Genomic DNA, 23,187 nt, shown 5'->3' on the forward strand with positions numbered 1-23,187 from the left:
TCCGATTTGGTCTGTACTTAGAACTCCAGTCTCCTGGTATAAACTTCCAGAGAGGGAGCTGCTGAAGGAAAAACAACAAGAGTCCTGTGTGCCCTGATATTATTGGCTTTTGAGGTGCTACATGACTATTTGTTGTGCTTCCTGATATTCTACCCCTTTTGAAAACTTGCATGCTCCATGCTCAGTTACATAGGAACATAAAATGAAGCCTTATTAGGACTTTGTAACAGGATAGCAAAAATGGTGAAGTGATGTATTTTGGGTCAGTAACAGTACAGCAAGAAAGACTTTTCAGTTGCAAAGTTAGTATGAATTTCCATGCAACCATGGAGCTTTTGGAATTAGCCAGGTAGTGCCATGGAGAAGGATGGGGGAAAGTGTGAACATGCAAACAGAATTCTTTTGCCAATGAAGAGGATGTTTGTTCACAGTTTTTCGTGCAGCATTGCTTATTATTTGATCCATTGAAATCCAGCAAACTGGGCAAGCTTCACTTACTAAAAAAACAAAGGAGCATTTTAACAGAATTTGAGAGGCAACCTGTTATGCTTTGATAACATAGAGGATTAATAACGGTTTCATATGGTGCCAAGAAACAAGGCTGAGGAAAGAATACTGCGAATCCTGTATCAGCATTAGAGAATAGGGTTTCAATATGTTAAGCTAGTAGCATTTGTTGTATGAAAAGCTGAAATTCAGCTCTGAAGTGAGACAAAGCATTTACTGGCTGTACTGTCATAGGAAACAACTGGCATATGTAGTGTGTATGTGTGATTGAATCAAGCCATCTTTGTCAGCAGGAATTGTGCTTGAAGGGATTTTTAGTGAGCACATTTTTTTCTATTCTTCTGTAATTTACCTTGTGCATAATACATTATCTTGCGTCAGCAAAGTGAATACCCCAAATAGAAATAGTCAGATACTGGAAAAACTTTAGAGTTGACAGCTAGTATGGGATTTCCTCCTAACTGGAAAAATTGACTATCACACAAAAATTGGCCAGTAACAAATTAAGAAAGCATTTGAGGAGTTTCTATTGAACTGGCTCCACCTTATGTTGCATCAAGAAACTTATTATTAATGTGTATCCTAAGGCTGCAATTCTATGCACAAATACAGTAGTGGGAGTAAGCCCTATTGAAATCAGTAGGACTGGTTTCTGAGTAAACATATACAATATATGGTTGGGCAGTCTAGTTCTCAGAGACCAAGCTTTTCTATACTGAGGTTTTGTGTGAAGTGAAAAAGCATATGGATATGCTGGAACTTAGAAATGTACTGTATGGCTGCTTAGTTTGTTTTATTGTAATGTGATTGTATTTTTTGATTAAAATCTTAAGTTCTGTGTGTCTCCAGCAAGCGGTTCTTGAACACAGTCTAAGATTTACTGCTTAGTTTTCTAAAACTTTTTGTTCATATTTACTATGATAAAGGAAATTTACATTGCATTTTTATTTTAAATAAAGTAGAAATTAACTGAAAGTATCATCTTTGTTATAGAGCATAGGATTATTAGTAGGCCTTCTGAAATAGTTTTGTAGTCAGATGTTTGAAGTAGCCTGCTAATAAATATAGTAAATAATGTAATGTATACAGTATAAATAATAGTAAATGCCCTTTGTATATAGGGCTTCTTTAGCGTAAAACATTGCAAATAGAGGAACATGAATATTTTAATTTCTACACCTTTTTCTTTAGCTTTTTTCTTTAAACATTAAAAAGCCAATTCATATTGCTCAAAAGGAGTTAATAGGTGTTGTATATCAGTTAGTAACTCTTAATGTAGCCCATTACCTTAGTATTCAAATCATGGCCTTATTATGCCAGAAGTTTGTACCAAACTAATTTTATGTAGTTTTTTAAAGTACACTCCCTTCTTTCTGCAGGGAGATTCAAGCAAGTTTAAAAAATCCATTTAATAATACAGTATATTATATTATATACATATGATCAATCTTAATGGTGCAAATATCTCTTCCTAGCTTTCTAGCCGAGACCATATAACACCGGTCCTGAGAGACCTGCATTGGCTCCAAGTACGTTTCTGAGCATAATTTAAAGTGTTGGTGCTGACCTTTAAAGCCCTAAACGGCCTCGGTCCTGTATACCACTCCCATCATTCAACCCGGACACTGAGGTCCAGCCCTGAGGGCCTTCTGTTTGTTCCCTCACTGCAAGAAGTGAGGTTACAGGGAACCAGGCATAGGGCCTTCTCAGTAGTGGTGCCTGCCCTGTGGAACGCCCTCTCATCAGATGTCAAAGGAAATAAGCAACTATCTTACTTTTAAAAGAAATCTGAAGGCAGCCCTGTTTAGGGAAGTTTTTAATGTTTAATGCTATATTGTGTTTTTAATATTTGGTTGGAAGCCTCCTAGAGCGGCTGGGGAAACCCAGCCAGATGGGCGGGGTATAAATATTATTATTATTATTCTACTTTTTAAAGCAGTACACTGTGTGTTTAATCCTGTACATATCTGCACATTAAGTTCATTGGGGCTTACTGTCAAATAAATGGGCAAGGAGCTGCTGTCTAAGAGTTAATTTATTTGAGCATTTAAAGAATTTGTTTCATACGTATAGCACTTGAATTTTCACTTTCAGAAAACACAAAACAAATCAAATTCTTTCATTGAGGGAGTGTGGTGGAAATGCAAGAAAGTCAGTCTGTCCCTCAGTACAGTTTTAGATCTAGAAACTTACTTTAAAATTGCACAATTGGTACATTATTATGGTGTAATTCTGTGGTGCCAGTTCCAAAGCACAGATCAAACAAGATGGAAACAAACACATATTATATACACGAATTTGTGCACGAATGTGCCCATTAAATTATTTGTAAGTTTCTTGAACACTGGAAGCTTGCACTAAAAAGTATTTGTTTGCCGTATTAGACTACAGTGGAACCTTGGTTCTCATTCGACTCCCAAAACCGTTCGAAAACCAAGGCGCAGATTCCGATTGGCTGCAGGAGCTTCCTGCACTCAAGCGGAAGCCATGTCGCACATTCGGCTTCCGAAAAACGTTTGCAAACCGGAACACTTACCGTATTTTTCCATGTATAAGACAACCCTTATATTTTTTTCACCCAAAATTAAGAAATTAGGTTGTTTAGCTTTTTGGGAGGGTGGGGGAGGTCACTTCTGCCAGTCGCTCACCTGCCTGCCTGCCACTGCTGATCGCTTGCCACAGCCACTACCAATTGCACATCTGTCCGCAGCCGCCAATTGTCTGCCCGCTTGCCACCACCAACAGCACACTCACCCACTTGTTGCAGCCACCAATCACCTTCCCGCCTCGCCACAGCTGCCAATCACCTGCCCAGTTGCCACAGCCACAGCCACCAATCACTGACCCAATCGCTGCTGCCAATATCCTGCTTGCTGCTGCCATTAATCACACGTCCCCCCGCTTCATTCACTATCCATGTATAAGATGACACCCAATTTTTGCCTAATTTTTTTTTAGCAAAAAGCATCGTCTTATACATGGAAAAATACAGTACTTCCGGGTTTGTGGCATTCAGGAGCTGATTTGTTCGACAACTAAGCCTTTCTGGAACCAAGGTACCACTGTAGATACATGATGTACTGTGGTAAGAGCAACCGTGTACATTTCCCTGATACAGAAATGGTGTAATGTTTGGAAAGGAACCTGTATGGGAGAGGTGCGCAAGTTTCAGATGAGGAAATTACTTGTTTATCTCCCCAGTGCAAGTTCCTTTTTTAATGTCACACTAATCGTGGCAAAACAGGAAGCACATCTCATTCATGAATTGTGCTTCTTCTCTCACATCAAAAGAACATGTAGCATTTGTAATTTGCTGTAATTATGCCAGTCTCCCCTTCTTGGAGGAAGTTCTTGAGTGGGTGGTCACTGACCAGATCCAGGTGCATCTGAAAGAAACTGATTTTCTAGATCCATTTCAATCAGGGTTTAGGCCCAGTTTTGGCACAGAAGCTGCTTTGGTCACCTTGTATGATGACTTCTGTTTGGGAAGAGACAGGGGAAACATGTCCTTGTTAATTGTCCCCAATGTCTCAGCAGCTTTCCAAACCATTAACCATGGCATCATTCTGGAGTGGCTGCCTGAGTTAGAGGTGTTTGGCACTGGCTTGCAGTGGTCTGGTTCTACTTGGATTATCGTTTCCAGACGGTGATGCTTGGGGAGTGCTCTTCAGCCCTGTGGAGCTTTCAGTGTGGGGCTCATTTTTATTTCCTGTGCTGTTTAATATCTACATGAAACCTCGGAGTGGGGTTATTCTGAGTTTAGGAGTATGTTGTGATCAATATGCTGATGATACCCAGCTCTACTTCTCTTTTATATCTGGAGGTGTGGCAGTGGATGTGCTGGCCATTGTTTTGCCTCAGTAATGGATTGAGTGAGAGCCAACAAACTGAAGCTCAATCCAGATAAGATTGAGGCACTATTAGTGGGTGGTTCCCCAGAGTAGAGCGGTCTGCTCTTGATGGGGTTACACTTCCTCTGAAGGAGCAGGTACATAGCTTGGAGGCACTTCTGGATTCTTTGCTTTCTCTTGAGGTGCAAGTGGCCTCATTGGCAAGGAGTGCCTTCCATCAGCTTCAGCTTGGTGGGGCCTCACTGTGCTGCTGTCTTGACAGGGATAGCCTAACTTCTGTCATCTATGCTCTGGTAACCTCTAGATTAGATAACTTCAATGTATTTCAGCTGGTGCAGAATTCAGCACCAGGTTGTTCCCTGGGGCAAGACTGTTTGAGCATATTGCACCAATCCTGGCTCAACTGCACTGGCTGCCAATTAGTTTTGGAGCCCAATTCAAAATGCTAGTTTTGACCTATAAAGCCTTAAATGGCTCAGGACCACAATACATGAAGGACCTCCTGAACTGACCTGGACCCTGCAATCATCACCTGAGGCCCTTCTTTGTGCGTCTCCTTGCAGTGCCTCCCTGTTTGTGGAATGCTCTCCCCAGGGAGGCTCGCCTGTGATCACTTCCATGTGATTTTCAGATGAAGGGCGCTATACAAATTTAATAAGTGATAAAATACACAATATCAACTTGGTACTTGCTCGTAGCAAGAACCTCTCCTGATTTCCATGAGAGATGACATAACAATAAATTGTTCCCCTTCTTCCAGTGTAACCAGGAGGGGAAAAGACTAGCAGGTCATGGGAATTTTACCAATCAGGAGCCACTGAGGGTTAATGCTGTCAAACTCCCCATGGCTGCTAAAGGGCACCTAACACTTGTCAATACAGAAAAGTGGGGAAAGGGAGAGGTGTGAATTTGGAGATATTTTTGCATCCGGGCAGCACTTTTTCTTCTGAATTTATAGGCAAGGAAGGGATTATCTGCCTTTTCAACTTCTGTACAATGGAGATGGGATCCTTTTTAGGCAGACACAGTGGTTTCTTTATAAAGGGCAGGCTCTGAATATCTGCATCTTATCCACAGTCTGGTTAGACATTGAGTTAAATCAATGCCACAATATTTCTGTTAAATAAACATTTATTGTAAGGAAATCAGAAAAATACGATCTTTCAAGTATAAAAGGAAATAATAACCTGTTTCAAAAAAATGTTAACACCCCTCCCCCCGCTGGTATCTAGGATACAGAACAGACAAGATACAAAATACTTTCTTAGTTCTAGTGTTTTTTTGAGTCTTTGTTCAAGCCTTTTTCATAACTTTCATACACCGTCAGACTCATGCTGCCTGGGCTGGCTATCCCTGGCTGGGAACAGTTTCAGCTACAGATGTAGTTCAGGTAAGCATTAGGAAGTGAGATTATTCTAGAAGAGAGTGAATTTAATTTCCCAGGAGGTTTGTGTCCCACCCTTTAATAGGAAAATCATCCATCATTTACCAAGGTGTCCACACCCCTTTAGAAATATAGCTGATCAATATTGCAGAGGCAGGGCATGTGAAAGCTAATCAGGGCTAGAAAAGATATGAAAGGCAGTTCACGCACCTAAGCTTGGGGAAACTTCCGCTTAGCAATGAAGTGCATTTCAGTTAAAGATTCTAGAGCAGGACGGTCCAACTTTTCATACCAAGTAGGCTGTAAGTGTATTTCAGCATGGGCCTGCACACTGCCTTGCCGTGCACTGTGCGGGGGGGGGGGGGGGGAGCGAGGCCAAAATTGGAATTCCCCCAAGCCCTCCTGCCATCCCCAAGCTGCACTGGTCTTTGTCATGACAGGCTCTGACAGGGTCCTAGAGCCCTCCCACCTACTTTCCAAAGCTGGGAAAGCACCAATTAGGCTTTAGGAAGGAATTGGGAGGACTCTAGGACCCGGTCAGAGCCCTCACACCACCTCAAAGCCCAGTGCCTAACTTTGGAAAGGCAGGCAACGGCTGGAGGAGGCATCAAATGTTGCCAAGGGATGGCCAAAAAGGCCTCAAAGGCCACAGAAAAGTTTTGTGATGGCCTGGGAATCCGATTCAGAGGCTGAACCGGAAGAATCCCAGCCTGCACAGGAGTCCCCGCCTCCAGGGCCGGCTATGCTGGGGCAGGGCCTTGATTCTGAAGCGCCTGCACCTGTGCCGGATCCTCAGGAGCAGGCACCAGGTGAATCCACCCTGGCTCCGGAGGCGATTGAGGACGCATTGCCTACAGGTGCGCCTCTTCCCGCCCTGTCAGGGGAAAGTGAGTCTCCCCCTGGGTCCAGTAACCCACCGGCCTTTCCTGAGCTGCAGAGGCTCAGGGCAGAGAGGCGGAGGGAACTGGTTTCTCCCAGGAGGAGTGCTCGCCTTAAGGCCAGGATAGGCGGGTCACCTGGGGACTGGGACCGCCCTGGCCTCATAGAAGATAAAGGCCAGTCAGCCCGGTCTCCGGTTGCGGGAGCAACGTCATTGAAGAGCTGTTTTGGCCAGCACCCAGTCCTGTTCCCCCAGAGTTCCTGTCCTTGCCTGGCTCCTCGCTGTGGACCCAGCTTCGCCCGTGGAGGACTGTCTGCCGACCCTCGACTCAGGTCCTGGACCTCGCCCCATGGTAACCTCCCCCTGGACCAGCACAAGTTTATATTTACCGTATTTTTTGCTCTATAGTATGCACTTTTTCCCCTCCAAAAATTAAGGGGAAATGTGTGTGCGTCCTATGGAGTGAATGCAGGCTCCTTGGCTTCAGTGATATCAATGCGAAGCCTCCAAAAGCGCAGAGGGAGCGCTCCCGCCACGCTCCGGAGACTGCGCGTTGCTTTCGCTGAAGCCTGGAGAGTGGGAGAGGTTGCGCACGGCTAAAAACGAAGCCAAGACAGCCAGCGGGATGGATCCCGCTCACTGTCTTGGCTTCTTTGCTCTTTGGGGCTGGGGGGGGGGTTAAGATTTTTCCCCCCTGATCCCACCCACCCCCCCCAAAAAAAACCTATGGTCCGGTGTGCCTCATGGAGCGAAAAATACGGTAACTCCTCTCTGAAGACTGATTAGCTTCCTTTAGTCAATGGATAGGCATCAGACAGGTACAATATACATCTGGTTGATGGTAGCTTCACAAACACTTGTTTGACTGGAGCCTGCATATGTAAGTATGTATTTATAAACATATACAGTGGTGCCTTAGTTTAAGAACAGTCCTGTTTACGGACGATTCGGTTTACGAACTCCGCAAAACCAGAAGTAGTGTCCCAGTTTGCAAACTTTACCTCAGTCTAAGAATGGAATCGGAATGGTGGAAGGGCACTGGTGGCGGGAGGCTTCATTAGGGAAAGCGTGCCTCAGTTTAAGAACGGATTCGATCTAAGAACGGACTTCAGGAACGGATTAAGTTCATAAACTGAGGTACTACTGTATAAATATATATATGTATGTATTTATAAACATATATAAATATATATATGTGCTCATGGTCACCCAGTGAGCTTCATGGCAGAGTGCAGATTTGAACCCTGGTCTCCCAGGTCCTGGACTGATGCTAGTTACCACGATGTACAACAATTTGTTTGTTTAAGTATCTTGAACTTGAAATGCCAGCCTTTTGCTGTTTAAATAGAAGACATAGTTCTTGTTTGTAGCCTGTATTTATTTATTGCTTTCTAAGAACTTAAAGTGCAATCCTAACCCTTTATCTTGCCACTGGAGGGACCGAGGATAAGGTAGAGCTAACTCTCCAGCAGAACTCCACCAGTAGGGATGGCTCTGCAGAACCCTCAGAACCTTTCCATTGCCACTGTTCTCTTCCAAAAGGGCCCTGACAGGATATTACAGCACAGGGCTTGTGGCTTTGGTGCTGGTGGGTTCAAAGCCTTGCCCTTCCCCTGTAGCTGATACAAGTGGAGTGAGGCGGTGGGGGTGGGAATAAAAGAAAATACCTCCATCTTCTGCCCTGGCTGGTGCAAGCAGCAGGATGTGGGACAATGGGGCTGCTCTTCTTCTTCTCTCTGCCCTCCTGCTCTGTAGCTGGGGCTTATGTTTGCTCTGCCCCCCACCCCTCAAATTCCAGAAGATGAGTGGTGTTGCTCTGTTGTCAATAAAAAGGAATTGTGGCATTGTACAAGCTAACTGGGTGGGACGCAGGTGGCGCTGTGGGTAAAAGCCTCAGCGCCTAGGGCTTGCCGATTGTATGGTCGGCGGTTCGAATCCCCGCGGCGGGGTGAGCTCCCGTCTTTCAGTCCCAGCTCCTGCCCACCTAGCAGTTGGAAAGCACTCTTAAGTGCAAGTAGATAAATAGGTACCGCTTACTAGCGGGAAGGTAAACGGTGTTTCCGTGTGCTGCGCTGGTGCTGGCTTGCCAGAGCAGCTTTGTCACGCTGGCCACGTGACCCGGAAGTGTCTCCGGACAGCGCTGGCCCCCGGCCTCTTAAGTGGGATGGGCGCACAACCCTAGAGTCGGACACAACTGGCCCGTACGGACAGGGGTACCTTTACAAGCTAACTGGATCATCGTGAAATTAACTGAACCTTTCTAAAAGGAGTCCTAGATGTAACACTGCAACAGTATTTTACATTTTAAATAGTATGTGGATTGTGGCTTACTTAAAGCAGCATGTGCTATCCAATTTTCACAGTTTTCCTTTGAATTAATCCCATACTTTTAATCCCATACTAAACTTTTCTCTCTCCATGCTGAAACAAATTAGTTTCCCACAAGCCAGAAATGTAGTACAAAAATGCAGCAGCGGAGGAAGCCACTCAGGCGCCTGGGGCGGCGTACCCAGGGGCGGGGCAAGCTGCCCGTAGGGCACACTGCGGGGCCTCCAGAGTTTGCCTGCCTCCTCCAACTCAGCCGCCCTACAGCTGGGGGGGGGGCAGTGGGTGGACTGTTTGGGCATTGCAGAGCCTGCGTGTGCCCAAGCCACTGCTTCTCTCCCAGGAGAGATGCGTGGCTCTGGTGCGCTGCAGGCCCTGTGGTGAGTGCTGCCCGACATTTTGTCACCCCCCTCAGCGGTGACACCCGGGGTGGACTGCACCCACCACACATCCCTTCCTCCGCCCCTGCAGATATGTTTTCAATTAATGTTTATGTCTTTTACAGTCAGCAAGGTGAAAACAGAATGCTGCCATCTCCAATGACTCAGCAGCATGCTAATGCTCTTTAGAAGTAGCCCCGTATGGCACTAACCCAAAGATTGAAAATTATTTATTTATTTATGGCATTTTTATCCCACTCTTTTAAAAAAAATGTTACTAGAGTGGCTGAAAAATGTCAGTGATAAGACAATCTCTGTCCTCAGATTTATAATCTAAAAGAGTTTGTCAGGGAGGAAGAAAAAAGCAAATTGAAACACTAATTCTTAGTTGCAGAATTCTTTTAATGACCAGCTGGAATGGAAATATTCAAGGACAGAAGCCAAATGTTGTTGGTCTTTTAGTAGAGCAGATGGAGAGGCCTTGCAGTCTTATCTCTCTCTTCTGTAGCTTGATGGAATGGAATGGCTACTGTAGATGACAGTTGAGGGAAGAGCCTGATGGAGCTTGTCTTGCAAGCCTCCCATAAGCATATGGTTGGCCACTGTGAGAACAGTATGGTGGACTAGATAGGGATTTGGTCTGAACCAACAGGACTCTTCTGTTTGAATTCTTTGCCCATTCCATAGAAAAGCTAATAGTTTGGGTTTTTCTCACTCCCATTAGGGCTCATTTGAGCTAGAGAAAAAGTGGGTATAGTGCATCCTGGGATATCCCTATTTCAATATTGAATCTTGGATTGCATCCTTACTGTAGCAGCCGTTGCTATAAAGGCCCATATGCACTACTGCTGTCTGAAAGAATGGTGGTCTGAAAATTGCCTATGTCATTTTGGTTTGTAAAGCTATCCTGTATAAAAAGCTATTCTTTTTCAACCCAAGGTCCACATTCCGTCATGGGGAGCCTTCCACAGCCCACATGCAAGCGATATGTAGGGGACAAGAGGCAAAAATAGGTGAATAAATGAATGTAACTCTTTCCTCCATACCGTAGACTGTATTGTAGCATGGCAACCGTTATAGGTTTCTACACTGTCCCACCCATACAGTTACTTAATCCTCTATCCAGGCAAGCAAAAGACATTATTACAGTCAAGGACACCTTTCAGACAAGCAGAAGCACTCAGGGAAAGCACGGAGCAGGAGTAGGGTGGCCTGGGGCAAAAAAGGCTAATGCTAAAAAAAATTTATTTGGTTGGGCAGAAGTGGAACATTCTCAGTTTAAGAGTGGCTAATGCAAAAATGGCCAATTCTAGGCTATTCTAGGCTGCATCAAAGAAGTATAACAACAACAACAACAACAAATTATTATTTGTACCCAGCCACTCTGGGCGGCTTCCACAGAAACCAAAATTACACTAAAATCACACATTAAAAACTTCCCTTAAGATGTCTTCTGAATGTCAGGTAGTTGTTTATCGCTTTGACATCTGATGGGAGGGCGTTCCACAGGGCGGGCGCCACTACTGAGAAGGCCCTCTGTCTGGTTCCCTGTAGCTTTGCTTCTTACAAAGTGTTCAGATCAAGGGAAGTAATAGTACCACTCTATTCTGCCTTGGAAAGACCACACCTGAAATACTGTGTCCAATTCTGGGCACCACAGTTTGGGAAGGATGTTGAAAAACTGGAACGTGTGCGGAAGAGGGCAACCAAGATGATCAAGGGTCTGGAAACCAAGTATTATGAGGAGCAGTTGAAGGAGCTGGGTATGTTTAGCCTGGAAAAGAGGAGACTGAGAGGAGATACGATAGCCATTTGCAAATTTCTCAAGGGCTGCCACATGGAAGAGAGAATATATTCTCCAAGTGTATCAAGACATGCACATATGTGAAAATCAGGTAGCAGGTTTATGCTTACTCCGATCAGTAAATTTTACAATCCTGTGAAACTGGATAGTGCTACAACTGAAATTGCTACTCTGCAGTGTCATATTGTATATTTTTCAAGCCCCTGCTGCCTTACAACTCAGTTAGCACTCATAGATGTTTAACAAGTCTTACCTCTTGTAGATAGTGATGTATATATGTATGGGCTTGATTTTTTTAAAAAAACTTGCTTGCTCTCCAGTACCTATGTTAGTCAGTTTTGATTTGCAAAACAGAAAGAACACACTTTTGTGAATGCTTGACTTTCTGGTTACCTGGAGTCATCTTGTAGGCAAACTGTTTATTAATGACTTCAAATGGCACCAGCTGGGTATCACATATATATTTGATTTTTATGCTTATTTTCACTAAAATGTGACTCATTTTGTTATTTATTAAACTTAGATGTGCATGCAAGAGGTACTAGGTAAAGACTGAAAAGAGGAGGTTAGCAGTATGAGCCATTACAATGTGAGGGAATGTGAGGGAAAGACCCCTCTTCTAGCAATAGCAATGATTTCCTTTAGAGGAAGTTTTATTTATAATTTAGAGCAAATTTGTAGTCATTGGTTTGTGTTAACTTTAAAATTATTTAATTTTCTTTGTCTCCCAGTAAATATTTCTTTTCCATATTTTCACACTTGTTCTTGTGGTTAGAGATGTCTTTTCAAATATATGCATAGTTTTGTTTAGTTATGTTTTGAAGAAAGGTTTTAATTTGATGTAATGAAAAAATAAATAGGAACATCAAAATACTGCTATGAAAGAATCTATGAGAACTTTTAAAATGATAGTCAGGGGTTAAATTCTGTATTTCAGTATCTTTTGAGTAAAGCAGGATGTAGTGACTTTACTGTCAGACTGCTGGTGTGAGTGCAAACAGATGAGGAAATGCTAGGGCTGGCACTCCAGTATGGGCTGTTGTCTAGGAAACTGTTTGCGTCATTCCACCCAGCAATTAGCTTACAGTGCTTTTATTTTTGATAGTGTAGTAAGCTGAACTTGACTGTAACAAAGAAAAGGCTGATGGTACTGTTGCAGTTCTGAAGATATAGCTTTTGTGGGAAATGGTAATAAAATAAATAGTAAAAACATAATAGAATTAATGAATTCTATTATAATTCTATTATAATGAAAACTAAGTTATTAATTTATTAATGAAAAGGGTTTTTTCTGATCCGTTTTTAGATCAATTATTAAGACTTTTTGTTGAAACCATAAAAAAATTAAAAAGCAGTTTAAAATACTATATTGAAAATACATATTGTTACTAGTTCTAATTTGCATATAGTTTGATACATTTTTCATGTTGAAATAAATTATACATTGCTGTGGTATGAAAATGGGAAAGTCCATATTTGCATTTTTAAAATGCAAATTCATAGTCTGATGGTGCAATTACATATATCTTTATGCAAAATTAATGTCCCACTGTATAGCGAGGTGCTTACTGCCTAGTAAATGTGTCTAGGATTGCAGTCTTGACATAAATATCTACTTATTTGAACTTATAAGGTTGCATGTAGCATAAGTTTGAATTTGTCTGAACCACCCAGCTGTACTGTAGCATGTGGGCAAATGTTACAGCTGAAAAACTAATCGTTTTTGCGTAGGTACAGAAGTAGTAAGTATAGAAACAGGACTTCTTTTTCCACCAGCACATCCTATGTTCAGAATCATGGAAGAAACTAAAGATGGCCTATCTAGGAAGCACTCTTGCTTACATTGATAATGGAACTGATGGATCCAGATTCAAGGTCCCTGCTATAAAAGAGCACTTTGCCATAAGATGAGTCTGCTAGATCAGGCCAGTAGCCTATCTAGTCTAGCATCCTGTTCTCACAGGGACCAACCAGGAAACCTGTAAGGAAACACAAGCTGGACCTATGCACAAGAGCACACTGCTCTTTGGTTTCCAGCATCTGGTATTTAGAAGCATTACTGTGCTGACTGTGGAGACAGAGCATAGCTATCATGGCTAGTTGCCATTGATACCCTTTTCCTCCAGTCCTCTTTTAAAGCCATCCCGGTTGGTGACATCAGTACCTCCTGTGGAAGCAAGTTTCATACTTTAACTGTGTGCTGTGTGAAGAAGTAGCCATAAGCCTCCACTATCTGTGGTGCACTTGTGCTACTTTGATGTATGTTTCCCAAGCTACTTAGGTTTCTTACCTTGCTGAATCAGTGTTGGGATAGGAGAGTTTCAACAGCTGGTTCTCTCTGGTGTGTTCTACTGAAGCTGGCTTGGCTAATTGCTACTGGGCTGATGTAGTAGTTACTTCACTCTACAGAACCTGTCTTTGTTAGAGGAAAAGTGTGTATATGTGGAATTTGTTCAGACCCAGCACTATAACAAGTATTGCTGGTTTTTCAATAAATGGTAAATGAGGAGCTAAAATAAAATGGCTGGGGTTTTTTTGTTTTTTTTAAAGACTTAGGAAATGGAGACCTAGTTCTTTGTATTATTAATATTAGAAAAGTTGCTGTGAAACATTTAAACACAGTTTAAACTATTTAAACTATTTAGGAAAAAGCTTTTAAAGTATTCATGTTTTTGTATTTTTTTCATCAAACTGTAGCCAAATCTGACTCTTCTTTCATTTGTACAAATAGAAATTTTGCATTGAAAGTTTCTAAGAAACTGCTGTTGTCAGCTGGAGGTGTACCAGAAAGCTTGGGTGATTATCTGTGGAGACTGACTAGATTTGCTCCTGCAACTTGTCATGCTGAGTAGTGACACTTTCTACTTTTTTGGGGGGGCTGGTGGTGGATAATATTTGAGTATGTTTCTCTCTCAGTCTCTCATTGTTAAATGAAATGTAATTTTGGAAACCAACATTTTTTGCTAGTTCAACTTTATTGTTTGATTTAAATTAAGCATTATTAAATCTCAAGACTGCACAGTAAATACACCAAATAACTAAGTGCATGCACATTGTAAATACCTATACTATGCAAAAGCCTATATAGTCAAAACCCATAGGGTTCAATGACGGGTAGGATTGCCAAAGTCATTTTCCCCAAAACCCTGCCCCCTTTCCATCCCTGATTGATTGATTGATTGATTGATTGCCATGTGTGTAAAGCTGAATGCACATAAGTTAAATGTGCACAGTTGCGGGCATACTGTACTATAAACTGACAAAGAGGAATTTGAGATACACTTTGAGTGGGCAATCAGAGACTTCCAGATCTCATCCTCCCCCTTCAAAAACATTGACCAAAAATGTGTCTTGATCTGCTGTGGAAAAGCATTGAAAGATGTGCCAGATGCTCCTCGAAAGGGAGAACCTTCCACAACTTGGGGCCACCTCAGAGAAAGCCTTCTCCTGCATTACCGCTCTTTGATCTTTACATGGTGCTGCTGCTTGTTTGTGATGAAACCATGTTCTGTCTTTATAATGATACTGAAAAGGCCACTTCCTTTACTACAAAAACACTTGTGCAGTTGTATGGAATTTTAAAACATGCTTGTCACATTAAAAAAAAGAAGAATCTTAGACAAATACCAAAACTGTTATGAGTGAAACCAGGAAAGAAATATCATACATTATAACTTGACATCTGAAAAAACTTGCTGTCTTTCAAACACTGTCTTTCCTTGCTTTCAGTTGCGTTTTCAGTAGGCTTAGTGAGCTAATTCCGATAGGTTTTAATCATTATGAAGCCACATCATTCAGTAAATGGCTAGCTACTACAGATCTGGTTTCAGTTCACCTCTTGTTCCAGATAGCCTTTTGAAATGAGAAACTTCATTCTTTACATGGTCCTGTGATTTGTCTAGAGCTGATTAATGTCACCTGATCAAGCAAATGAGTCTGGTAAATGCTTAGACGCTGTTTTTTTTAGTAGAGCTGTTAGGGTTATGTAAAGAAATCCAGAAATCTAATTAATCTGGAAAGAGACAAAAGTATTACAAGTTTCACATTTGGCTATTGTATGACATTAGGAAAGAATGTAGTCCTTTAAAAAAAACTTATCCATTATAAATCTTTGTAACATGAGCATTTCAGACAAAGCTTCTGTCTCAATAGATTTCTTCATCTTCATGGAGTCATGGGACTGTATCCTAAGGATTCTAATTATGAGCCAACCAGCATTTGACCATCATCCTGATTTCGGCTCTCTGTTGTTAAAACATTGGCTTCATTTATGAAATTGTAGCTCATCTCTGATGTCATTGTAAAAGATTTCTTCAGTTGGATTTTTTTTTAACACATGACATTTCATGTTTGTTTGTTTGTTTGTTTGTTTGTTTGTTTTAAAAAATGTACCAGCAGTTATAATATTTTAATTGAAATACATGCTTCTTAACATTGCAATTCTGCACATATATACTCAGAAATTAGCACCTTTAAATTCAGTGGGACTTACTTCCAGGTATAGAATTGCAACCTTAGAGGTTCATAGAATAGCAGCCTTAAATTGACTGCTGTTTGTCATTCTATATTTTTCTGTGTTTCCCAGCTCTCTTTTCCTTTTTTCTGCCACCCTCCTACTTTCTCATGCTCTCCTATTTCTGTACCATTCCATAAATTCCCTTCTCATCACCACCAATATTGTTATTCCACATTTTTATTGGAACCAGTTATGAAATTTACAGAAGGGTCTGGTTGAAATTAAATCTTTTTCCACCCAGATTTTTTTTACATTATTGCAAAGCAATTTTTCAGGAGGTTGGGAAAGGAAGAATTTATTTGTGCTTTATAGTGTGTGAATCAATCTGTCCGCCGACAGTTATGTTTTCATCTGTGGGTATTTGTAATTTTACATTCAGTACCTTTTCCTTCAATATATGGGTCAGAGAATCATAGAATTGTCCACTTTAAATATGAAAATAGTTTTCACGCTTGGTGAGATAGTGACAGAAAATTACTGTGGTTTTAAGATTGTTATTGAGAGGGCAAGCAATGGGAGAAATGCCTTCAGCACACAGCTGTGGAGACAGCTTGAAATTTTCAATTCCAGGGGAAATTAACATGTTTGATTTTTTTCTGTATTGGTGGACTACTAGTCAATGCCACTTGGCGTAAGTGATGCAGGCTTTGACACATGGAGTAAGTGATGCAGGCTCCCAAGTGTTGTGGTTTTAACATTCAGAGCCCTATCATCCATAGATAATTTATCGGTAGCCATTAGCTGCAGTAGCTAAATGGAACCTCCAGGTTCAGAAAAATACTGCCTCTAAATATCAATTGTGTGTAGTGGGAAGGGCTACTGTTTTATGTCTTGCTTGTAGGCTTTCTGGCCCTGTTAGAAACAAGATGCTGGACTTGATAGACCTGTGGTCTGATTCAGCAGGGTTCTTGTGATGTCCCATAAAGCAAAGTGTTTAGATGAACAGCTGGAGGAGACTTTTGAGAATCCCATGGACTGCAAGATGATCAAACCTATCCATTCTTAAGGAAATCAGACCTGAAGCTGAGGCTCCAATACTTTGGCCACCTCATGAGAAGAGAAGACTCCCTGGAAAAGACCCTGGTGTTGGGAAAGATTGAGGGCACAAGGAGAAGGGGACAACAGAGGATGGTTGGACAGTGTTCTCAAAGCTACCAACATGAGTTTGACCAAGCTGTGGGAAGCAATGGAAGACAGGAGTGCCTGGCATGCTCTGGTCCACAGGGTCACAAAGAGTCGGACATGACTAAACAACAACAAAAAATGTTTAGAAAATATCTACCGTATTTTTCGTCCCATAGGACGCTCCGTCCCATAGGACGCACCTAGTTTTTTTGGGGGGAAATAAAGAAAATTCCCCCCCTTTATTTCCCCCCAAAAACCAGGTTGGGGAACAGCGGTATGGCGGCGCTCCGCCTCCCCGCTGTCCCCCGAGCTTGTGGGGCTGGCTGATGTCTGCCCGGCGTGGGGCACTCTGCTTCAGGGCGCCCTGCGCGCCAGGTGGCAGGCTGCTATCCGCAGCGTGGGGAGCCCTGTGGGAGTTCCCGCAGGGCTCCCCACGCTGCGGATGTCTGCCCGGTGCGAGGGGCGCTCTGCTTCAGGGCACCTTGCACGCCGGGCGGGAGGCTGCTATCCGCAGCCTAGGGAGCCCTGTGGGAGTTCCCGCGGGCTCCCCAGGCTTGCTGATAGCTTCCTGAAGCCTGGAGAGCGAGAGGGGTCGGTGCGCACCGACCCCTCTCGCTCTCCAAGCTTCAGCGAAAGCCTGTATTTGCCCCATAGGACACACACAGATTTCCCCTTCATTTTTGGAGGGGAAAAAGTACGTCCTATAGGGCGAAAAATACAGTACGTTTAAGTTAATAGGTATACAAGGTATTGAATCTATGCATGACTTTCTTTTCTAACAAACAAAGTACACCCCCCCCATAAAAGTGGCTATTTTATAAATCCATATTTTGAAATTATTAAACATTGTCAAATCCAGGGCATTTTTCTGGTAGACCTCTCCCAAATGCAGTACTGGCATCTCTGCTAAGCCACTCTTCTTCTCTATTCTGAGGCTTACTTTAAAAAAAAAAAAAAAGTGGAGGAAGGAAGGAACAGCATGCTGTACACTCAGGATACTATTGTTAACCAGCAAGGTGGACCTTGTGGTGGGTGCCCCAGGGAGGAGCTTTTCTAAATTGGGGTTGGGTTCCTAAAGTAGTGTGTGTGATTGATTGATTGATTGATTGATTGAGAGAGGTATGCATGTGTGATTTGTGTAAGAGAAGCAGAGGTATATTTGTGGTATGTGTGTAATGGAGGGAGGGTGATATCTATACGTTGTGTCTGTGCATGCTAGAGAAAAGGAAGTATGTATGTTTTCTAAGTTTCTAATTTTATTTAATTATTTAATCAATTTTCTTGAGACTCCCCTTCAGCTGTTATTTTTATAAGTGTTATTTCTAGAAGAACAGTCTTTTTATCTGACTCCAGTTCATTTTTGTTTACAGAGTCTCTTCAGATAGTGTCATAATATCCAGATCCTGTCTGGAGCCCCAGACCTAAAATGTTTGCATAATTTGGGTATTGTTGGGTGATTTATTAATGCTTTTTTGGATATACCGTTGTATATGAGCCAGACTGGCTTCTTTCCCAGACTGCACCATTGGCATCTCTTTTGCTTAGATGACCTGCTTCTGTTAAAAATTTAAAAAATCTGTAAACATAAACATTGCTACTGTTTCAACAATGCTTTTTAAAAAGAATTTTGAATCTGCATTTCATTAATGGTAGTGACAGAATCACTTAACATACACTTAGTTACATTTAGAACCCTTTCAGGAGCTATAATCAGTCTGTATGCTTTCCTGCTTCTGAGCACTAGGAGGCAGCCGTTTCTGTTAGAAATTCCAAAATCCTTACTGAAGCAGTATCTTCTTTATTAGGCCAACCAAAATGTTACAAAATGGAATGTAAGCTTTTGAGTTCCCAGAACTCTTTATCAAGCTAGACGGTAAAATGTGCAGAGGGAAGGAAGCCATCCATCCTTGCCTACAACTGGTAGATGGAATGTGGGAGGAGTTAGCAGATGTTCAAGTGACCCTCTTTCACCTGTTTAGCAAGTTTCTGATTGCAAACAAGCCTCCAGAGAAGGAGAAAAACACAAAGGCTGAGCCTTCATTTCTGCAAATCTAAAGGTTTTCCTTACAGTCCCCGTCCCCCCCCAATTTCCCTGTCTACACAATGCATGAAGGTATTTACTGTTTCTAAAATCCATCATAGACACATTTGAGCTTATTTCCTCTATCTCAGGGTAACTTTATCTGAAAACAATGCTACTTCTTTGCTATTGATTCCCATCCTTTTGTTTCTAGAACAAATTGAAGTAGTGTTCCAGTTCATAAAATACCAGTTCACCAGCCAGTCTTACTTACTTACAATAGGTCAGACAATTAAAATAATTTTAGCCAGTTTCTGGAATTGCCCAACATATAGTTTGTCTTTGCAGAAATGGTGGGACAACTGTCAGACCTAACACTGTACCTTTTTCCTTTGCAACTATGCATGGCATAAAAGCTAGAGAAGGAAATATTTCATAGTAGCTTAAAAGCTTTGTGTCTTTAAAAGGTAGAAATTCTTCATAAAATATGGGTAACAATAAAACAATCTTCTTGTTGCCTCTCTTCTTCTTCTCAAAAGAATATTGAAAAAGATTTCTGATTTTAAGTTGCTATGGTGTTAGTATCTTTGTTTAGTTAATTTTGTGCTAAGTTGCTATGGAAATATTTATTTACTGAGTTAGTGCCTAACCAGTGTCAAACAGATGCTGCTAGCAAGTACAAATCATGTTTTAATCAATAAAATACCCAAACTATTCCTAGTCTTGAAGATGGAAAAAATAATGTAGCAAAATACTTTTATTTGTGTTTTTCATAGCACATACTTTTTACATTAAAATGCTAGCTTATTTGATCTGCTAATAACAATCAGGTTATTATTAGGGTTCCACATTGTTAATGTTACAAACTCATTCTTATCTTGCAGGTGTTGCCTTATTTGTGAAAAAATGTATATGACCCATCTGTTATTTTACTAGATACATTCACCATAACTTTATGTCTCTGGTTTTAGTACATATTTTCAAACATACTTACCGTATTTTTCACCCTATAGGACGCACTTCTTCCCCTCCAAAAATGAAGGAGAAATGTGTGTGCGTCCTATGGGGCGAATGCAGGCTTTCGCTGAAGCCTGGAGAGCGAGAGGGGTCAGTGCAACTCCCGCGGGCTCTGAAGCCTTGCGGATAGCTGCCTGCAACCCGAAGCCCGGGGAGCGCGGCACTGTGTGCGCCTTAGGGCAGCTATCCACAAGCCTGCGGCGCCCGGCGGGAGTTGCCCTAAGCCCGGGGTGCGCAGCGGGCTACAGCACCACGCTCCCCAGGGTTCGGATAGCAGAAAGCTCTGGGAGCGATGGCGAGGTTGAGCACTACCTTACCATCGCTCCCGGACCTGTTCTGGGGGCTGGGGTCGGGGGAAGCTCAGGCTCCCCCCCCCCAGCCCCGCAAGCTCCGGGAGCGATGGCGAGGTTCAGCACAAAATTGTCTGTGGGAGAGTCCCCATTATTTGTGGTTGCTGCTAGCCTTCCCCTTTCCCCAAGTAATCTAGCACACATGGAAGACCTTACAGAGGGCTGAGGTCTCATCTCTGACATTTCACTGATCTAGAGTGCTACAACTTCACACTTGTACCAAGTGCCTTTGATAATGAAGTTCACTGATGTCAGACAGATGTCTTCAAATGGGTTGTAGCATCCTCCAGCAATGGAAGGCAAAATCACTGGTCAACTTAAGTTAAACTGGCTCTCCATGACACACTTTCTTTCCACCCTTTCTCCTTAGGGAAAAAGGTTTCAAAGTCAGCTTGATGGCTTAAAGCCTGTATTTCCTTAATCTATGCATGTTTGCATTTTACTTCGCCTATTAGTATTTCAGCTCACTCAGTTAGGTCAGCAGCAGCCTCAGCATCTTTTCTTTAAATGTTCTTCTGCAAGACTTTTGCAGGGCTGCCACATGAAGTGGATTGGATCTTAATGCCTCTGGTACAGATTCCAACAAACAATAATGGTGACAAGGGACCTTGCTTTTATTTATTTATTTATTTATTTATTTATTTATTTATTTATTTATTTATTTATTTATTTATTTAGAATTATATACCACCCTTCATCAAAATATCTCAGGGCTTTGTTCCCATGTAATCTTCATTGGCATGGAGTCCATATTATTAATTTGTATGAAGGAGGTAGAAGGAGCAAAAATTTTGCTGAATGGCATGCAACATTGCTGGACCTATTTGTATCTTGCTCAGTTATCTATAACCAAAAAAATTAAAATTCTTTCCATACAGTCAAAGGCAGTCTCTTGGACTTGCTGATCAGAAGGTCGGTGGTTCGAATCCGCACAATGGGGTGAGCTCCTGTTGCTCTGTCCCAGCTCCTGCCTACCTAGCAGTTCAAAAGAAGACCAGTGCATGTAAATGAATAGATACTGCTGTGGCGGGAAGGTAAACGGCGTTTCCATGCGCTCTGGTTTCTGTCACGGTGTTCCATTGCACCAGAAGTGGTTTAGTCATGCTGGCCACATGACCCGGAAAGCTGTCTGTGGACAAACGCCGGCTCCCTTGGCCTGAAAGCGAGATGAGCACCGCAACCCCATAGTCACCTTTGACTGGATGTAACCGTCTAGGGGGGTCCTTTACCAATCTTACAATAGTGAATGATACTCAGTACTGTTCATTGAATCTGCAATTTGCCTCTGCTGCTCTGCATTAAAAAATGCTTCTCTTAAGATTTTAGATTTGAGTGCCACCTTGTGGAATGTTGTAAAATGTTAAAAGAATATTTCTGAACACATCCTTGAGCCTTACTAATTGAAACTCATCCAACATAACAGGACTAGACAGTGCTCTGGGCACCTCTCAAGATTCATCTGCTGTAACAGTGGAGTCAGGGTCCCAGTGGATGCAAGCAATTTGATCCTCAAAAAGCTTTGCAAACAAGTCACAGGGAGCTACCATCTGTTCTGTCATCTCCTTCAGGCCAGACTATAAAAGGTTCCACAATACCTGGAAAGGCACTGTTGGACAACTCAAATGAGAATGCATTGGAGGCAGTGTGCCTTATTTGCCTTATTTGCTGCCTTCACTGCCACTAGGTAGGCACGATGATGAGCCCTCACCAGTGTTCAGTTACATTCAACTAGAGTTTTCCTTCATTTGGATTTGAGCCGTCTCTTAACTTGTCTAGGCTAAATCATAGTGGAATGACTTGTATCTTAAAGTGATATATATTCTCTTCACCTGACTAGTGATTATTAGTACAAAATATTTTTAAAAAATCCAAGTGTACCAATGTTGACATTTTTGTCAACAATTTATACTGTAATTTTTAATATAGTTTGGAATTTTAAGTAATTAAGTATTATATGAAATCAAATAATCCATGCAGCAGAAGTTTGAAAGGAGCTGTGTGCGTCGATTTAGGTAGTTTTCCTTTATCCGGTTTGAGGAAGACATTCTGGACTGTTTCTTCAGTATGGGCAAATAGATGAGGGAACTTTATGAGCACAGTGCTTGGATTCTCTTCCCAGGGCTGCTGGATGCAGGGGATTTCCCTTCCTCATGCAGCAGCTTCTTGGAAGTGTCCTAAGGTAATTGCCTCTTGCTAAATTGAGGCCTGTATCTTTTGATGGGTTAGAAGTATCTTAATTATAGCTATAATTTGTATTCTAATACTTGAGAGCTTGGTTTGGCACATTAAATAGGGAAACTCACAAGAAGAGGAATAATAATAATACTGCTTTGTTGTTTTGTTGATTAGTCATTTAGTCGTGTCTGACTCTTCGTGACCCCATGGACCAGAGCCCGCCAGGCACTCCTGTCTTCCACTGCCTCCCACAGTTTGGTCAAACTTATGCTGGTAGCTTTGAGAACACTGTCCAACCATCTCATCTGCTACTGCTACTACCACATATTTAAGTTTCAATAACTGTGCTAAGCAGACTTAAGTGCATTACATACAGTTCCTTTTTCACTTGGTTATGCTTATTGGAGTGTAACTACAGCAACTGAATGCTATATTGTTAATCTAGTCATTTTGAAATAAATAATAGATAGTAACAAATGTTCTATTTGCAAAATATTTATTGTTTGTTTATAAATTCCTGTTTTGTTGTCTTACAGATGATCCTTTGGGACTGGGACTTAAAGCAGTGGTATAAACCTCATTATCAGGTCAGTATATCTAAATATAACCAGTATATGATATTGCACAATCAAGTCTTTGGGTAGCATACCTCCCCCCTCTCCTCTCTCCCCCCTCATGTGTTCCAGTTAATTAATAACTTCCTGGATTGAGCAAGCCATAGTTTACTGCTCCATCCAAACCAAGAAACTGGTGTGGTGATTTGCTAAACAGTGATTTTACACTGACTTTCAAAAGTTTCACATTGGTTCTTAGGTGTAGCTGGAGCCTCTAAACTGAACTGCTATAGTTCCTT

The 23,187-nt window shown here is 41.9% G+C and overlaps 1 protein-coding gene across 1 annotated transcript in view; it reads left to right on the forward strand.

Moving 5' to 3' along the window:
* Nucleotides 1-23,187, forward strand: part of PDE3B (phosphodiesterase 3B) — a 52,436-nt gene that overhangs the window by 1,616 nt on the left and 27,633 nt on the right. The window contains exon 2 of the mRNA XM_028732314.2: nucleotides 22,871-22,921. Within this exon, the coding sequence (XP_028588147.2) occupies nucleotides 22,871-22,921 (51 nt within the window). The remainder of the gene's footprint in view (nucleotides 1-22,870; nucleotides 22,922-23,187) is intronic.

The sequence above is a fragment of the Podarcis muralis genome, chromosome 1 (genome assembly GCF_964188315.1).
Source record: "Podarcis muralis chromosome 1, rPodMur119.hap1.1, whole genome shotgun sequence".
NCBI classification, from domain to species: Eukaryota; Metazoa; Chordata; class Lepidosauria; order Squamata; family Lacertidae; genus Podarcis; species Podarcis muralis.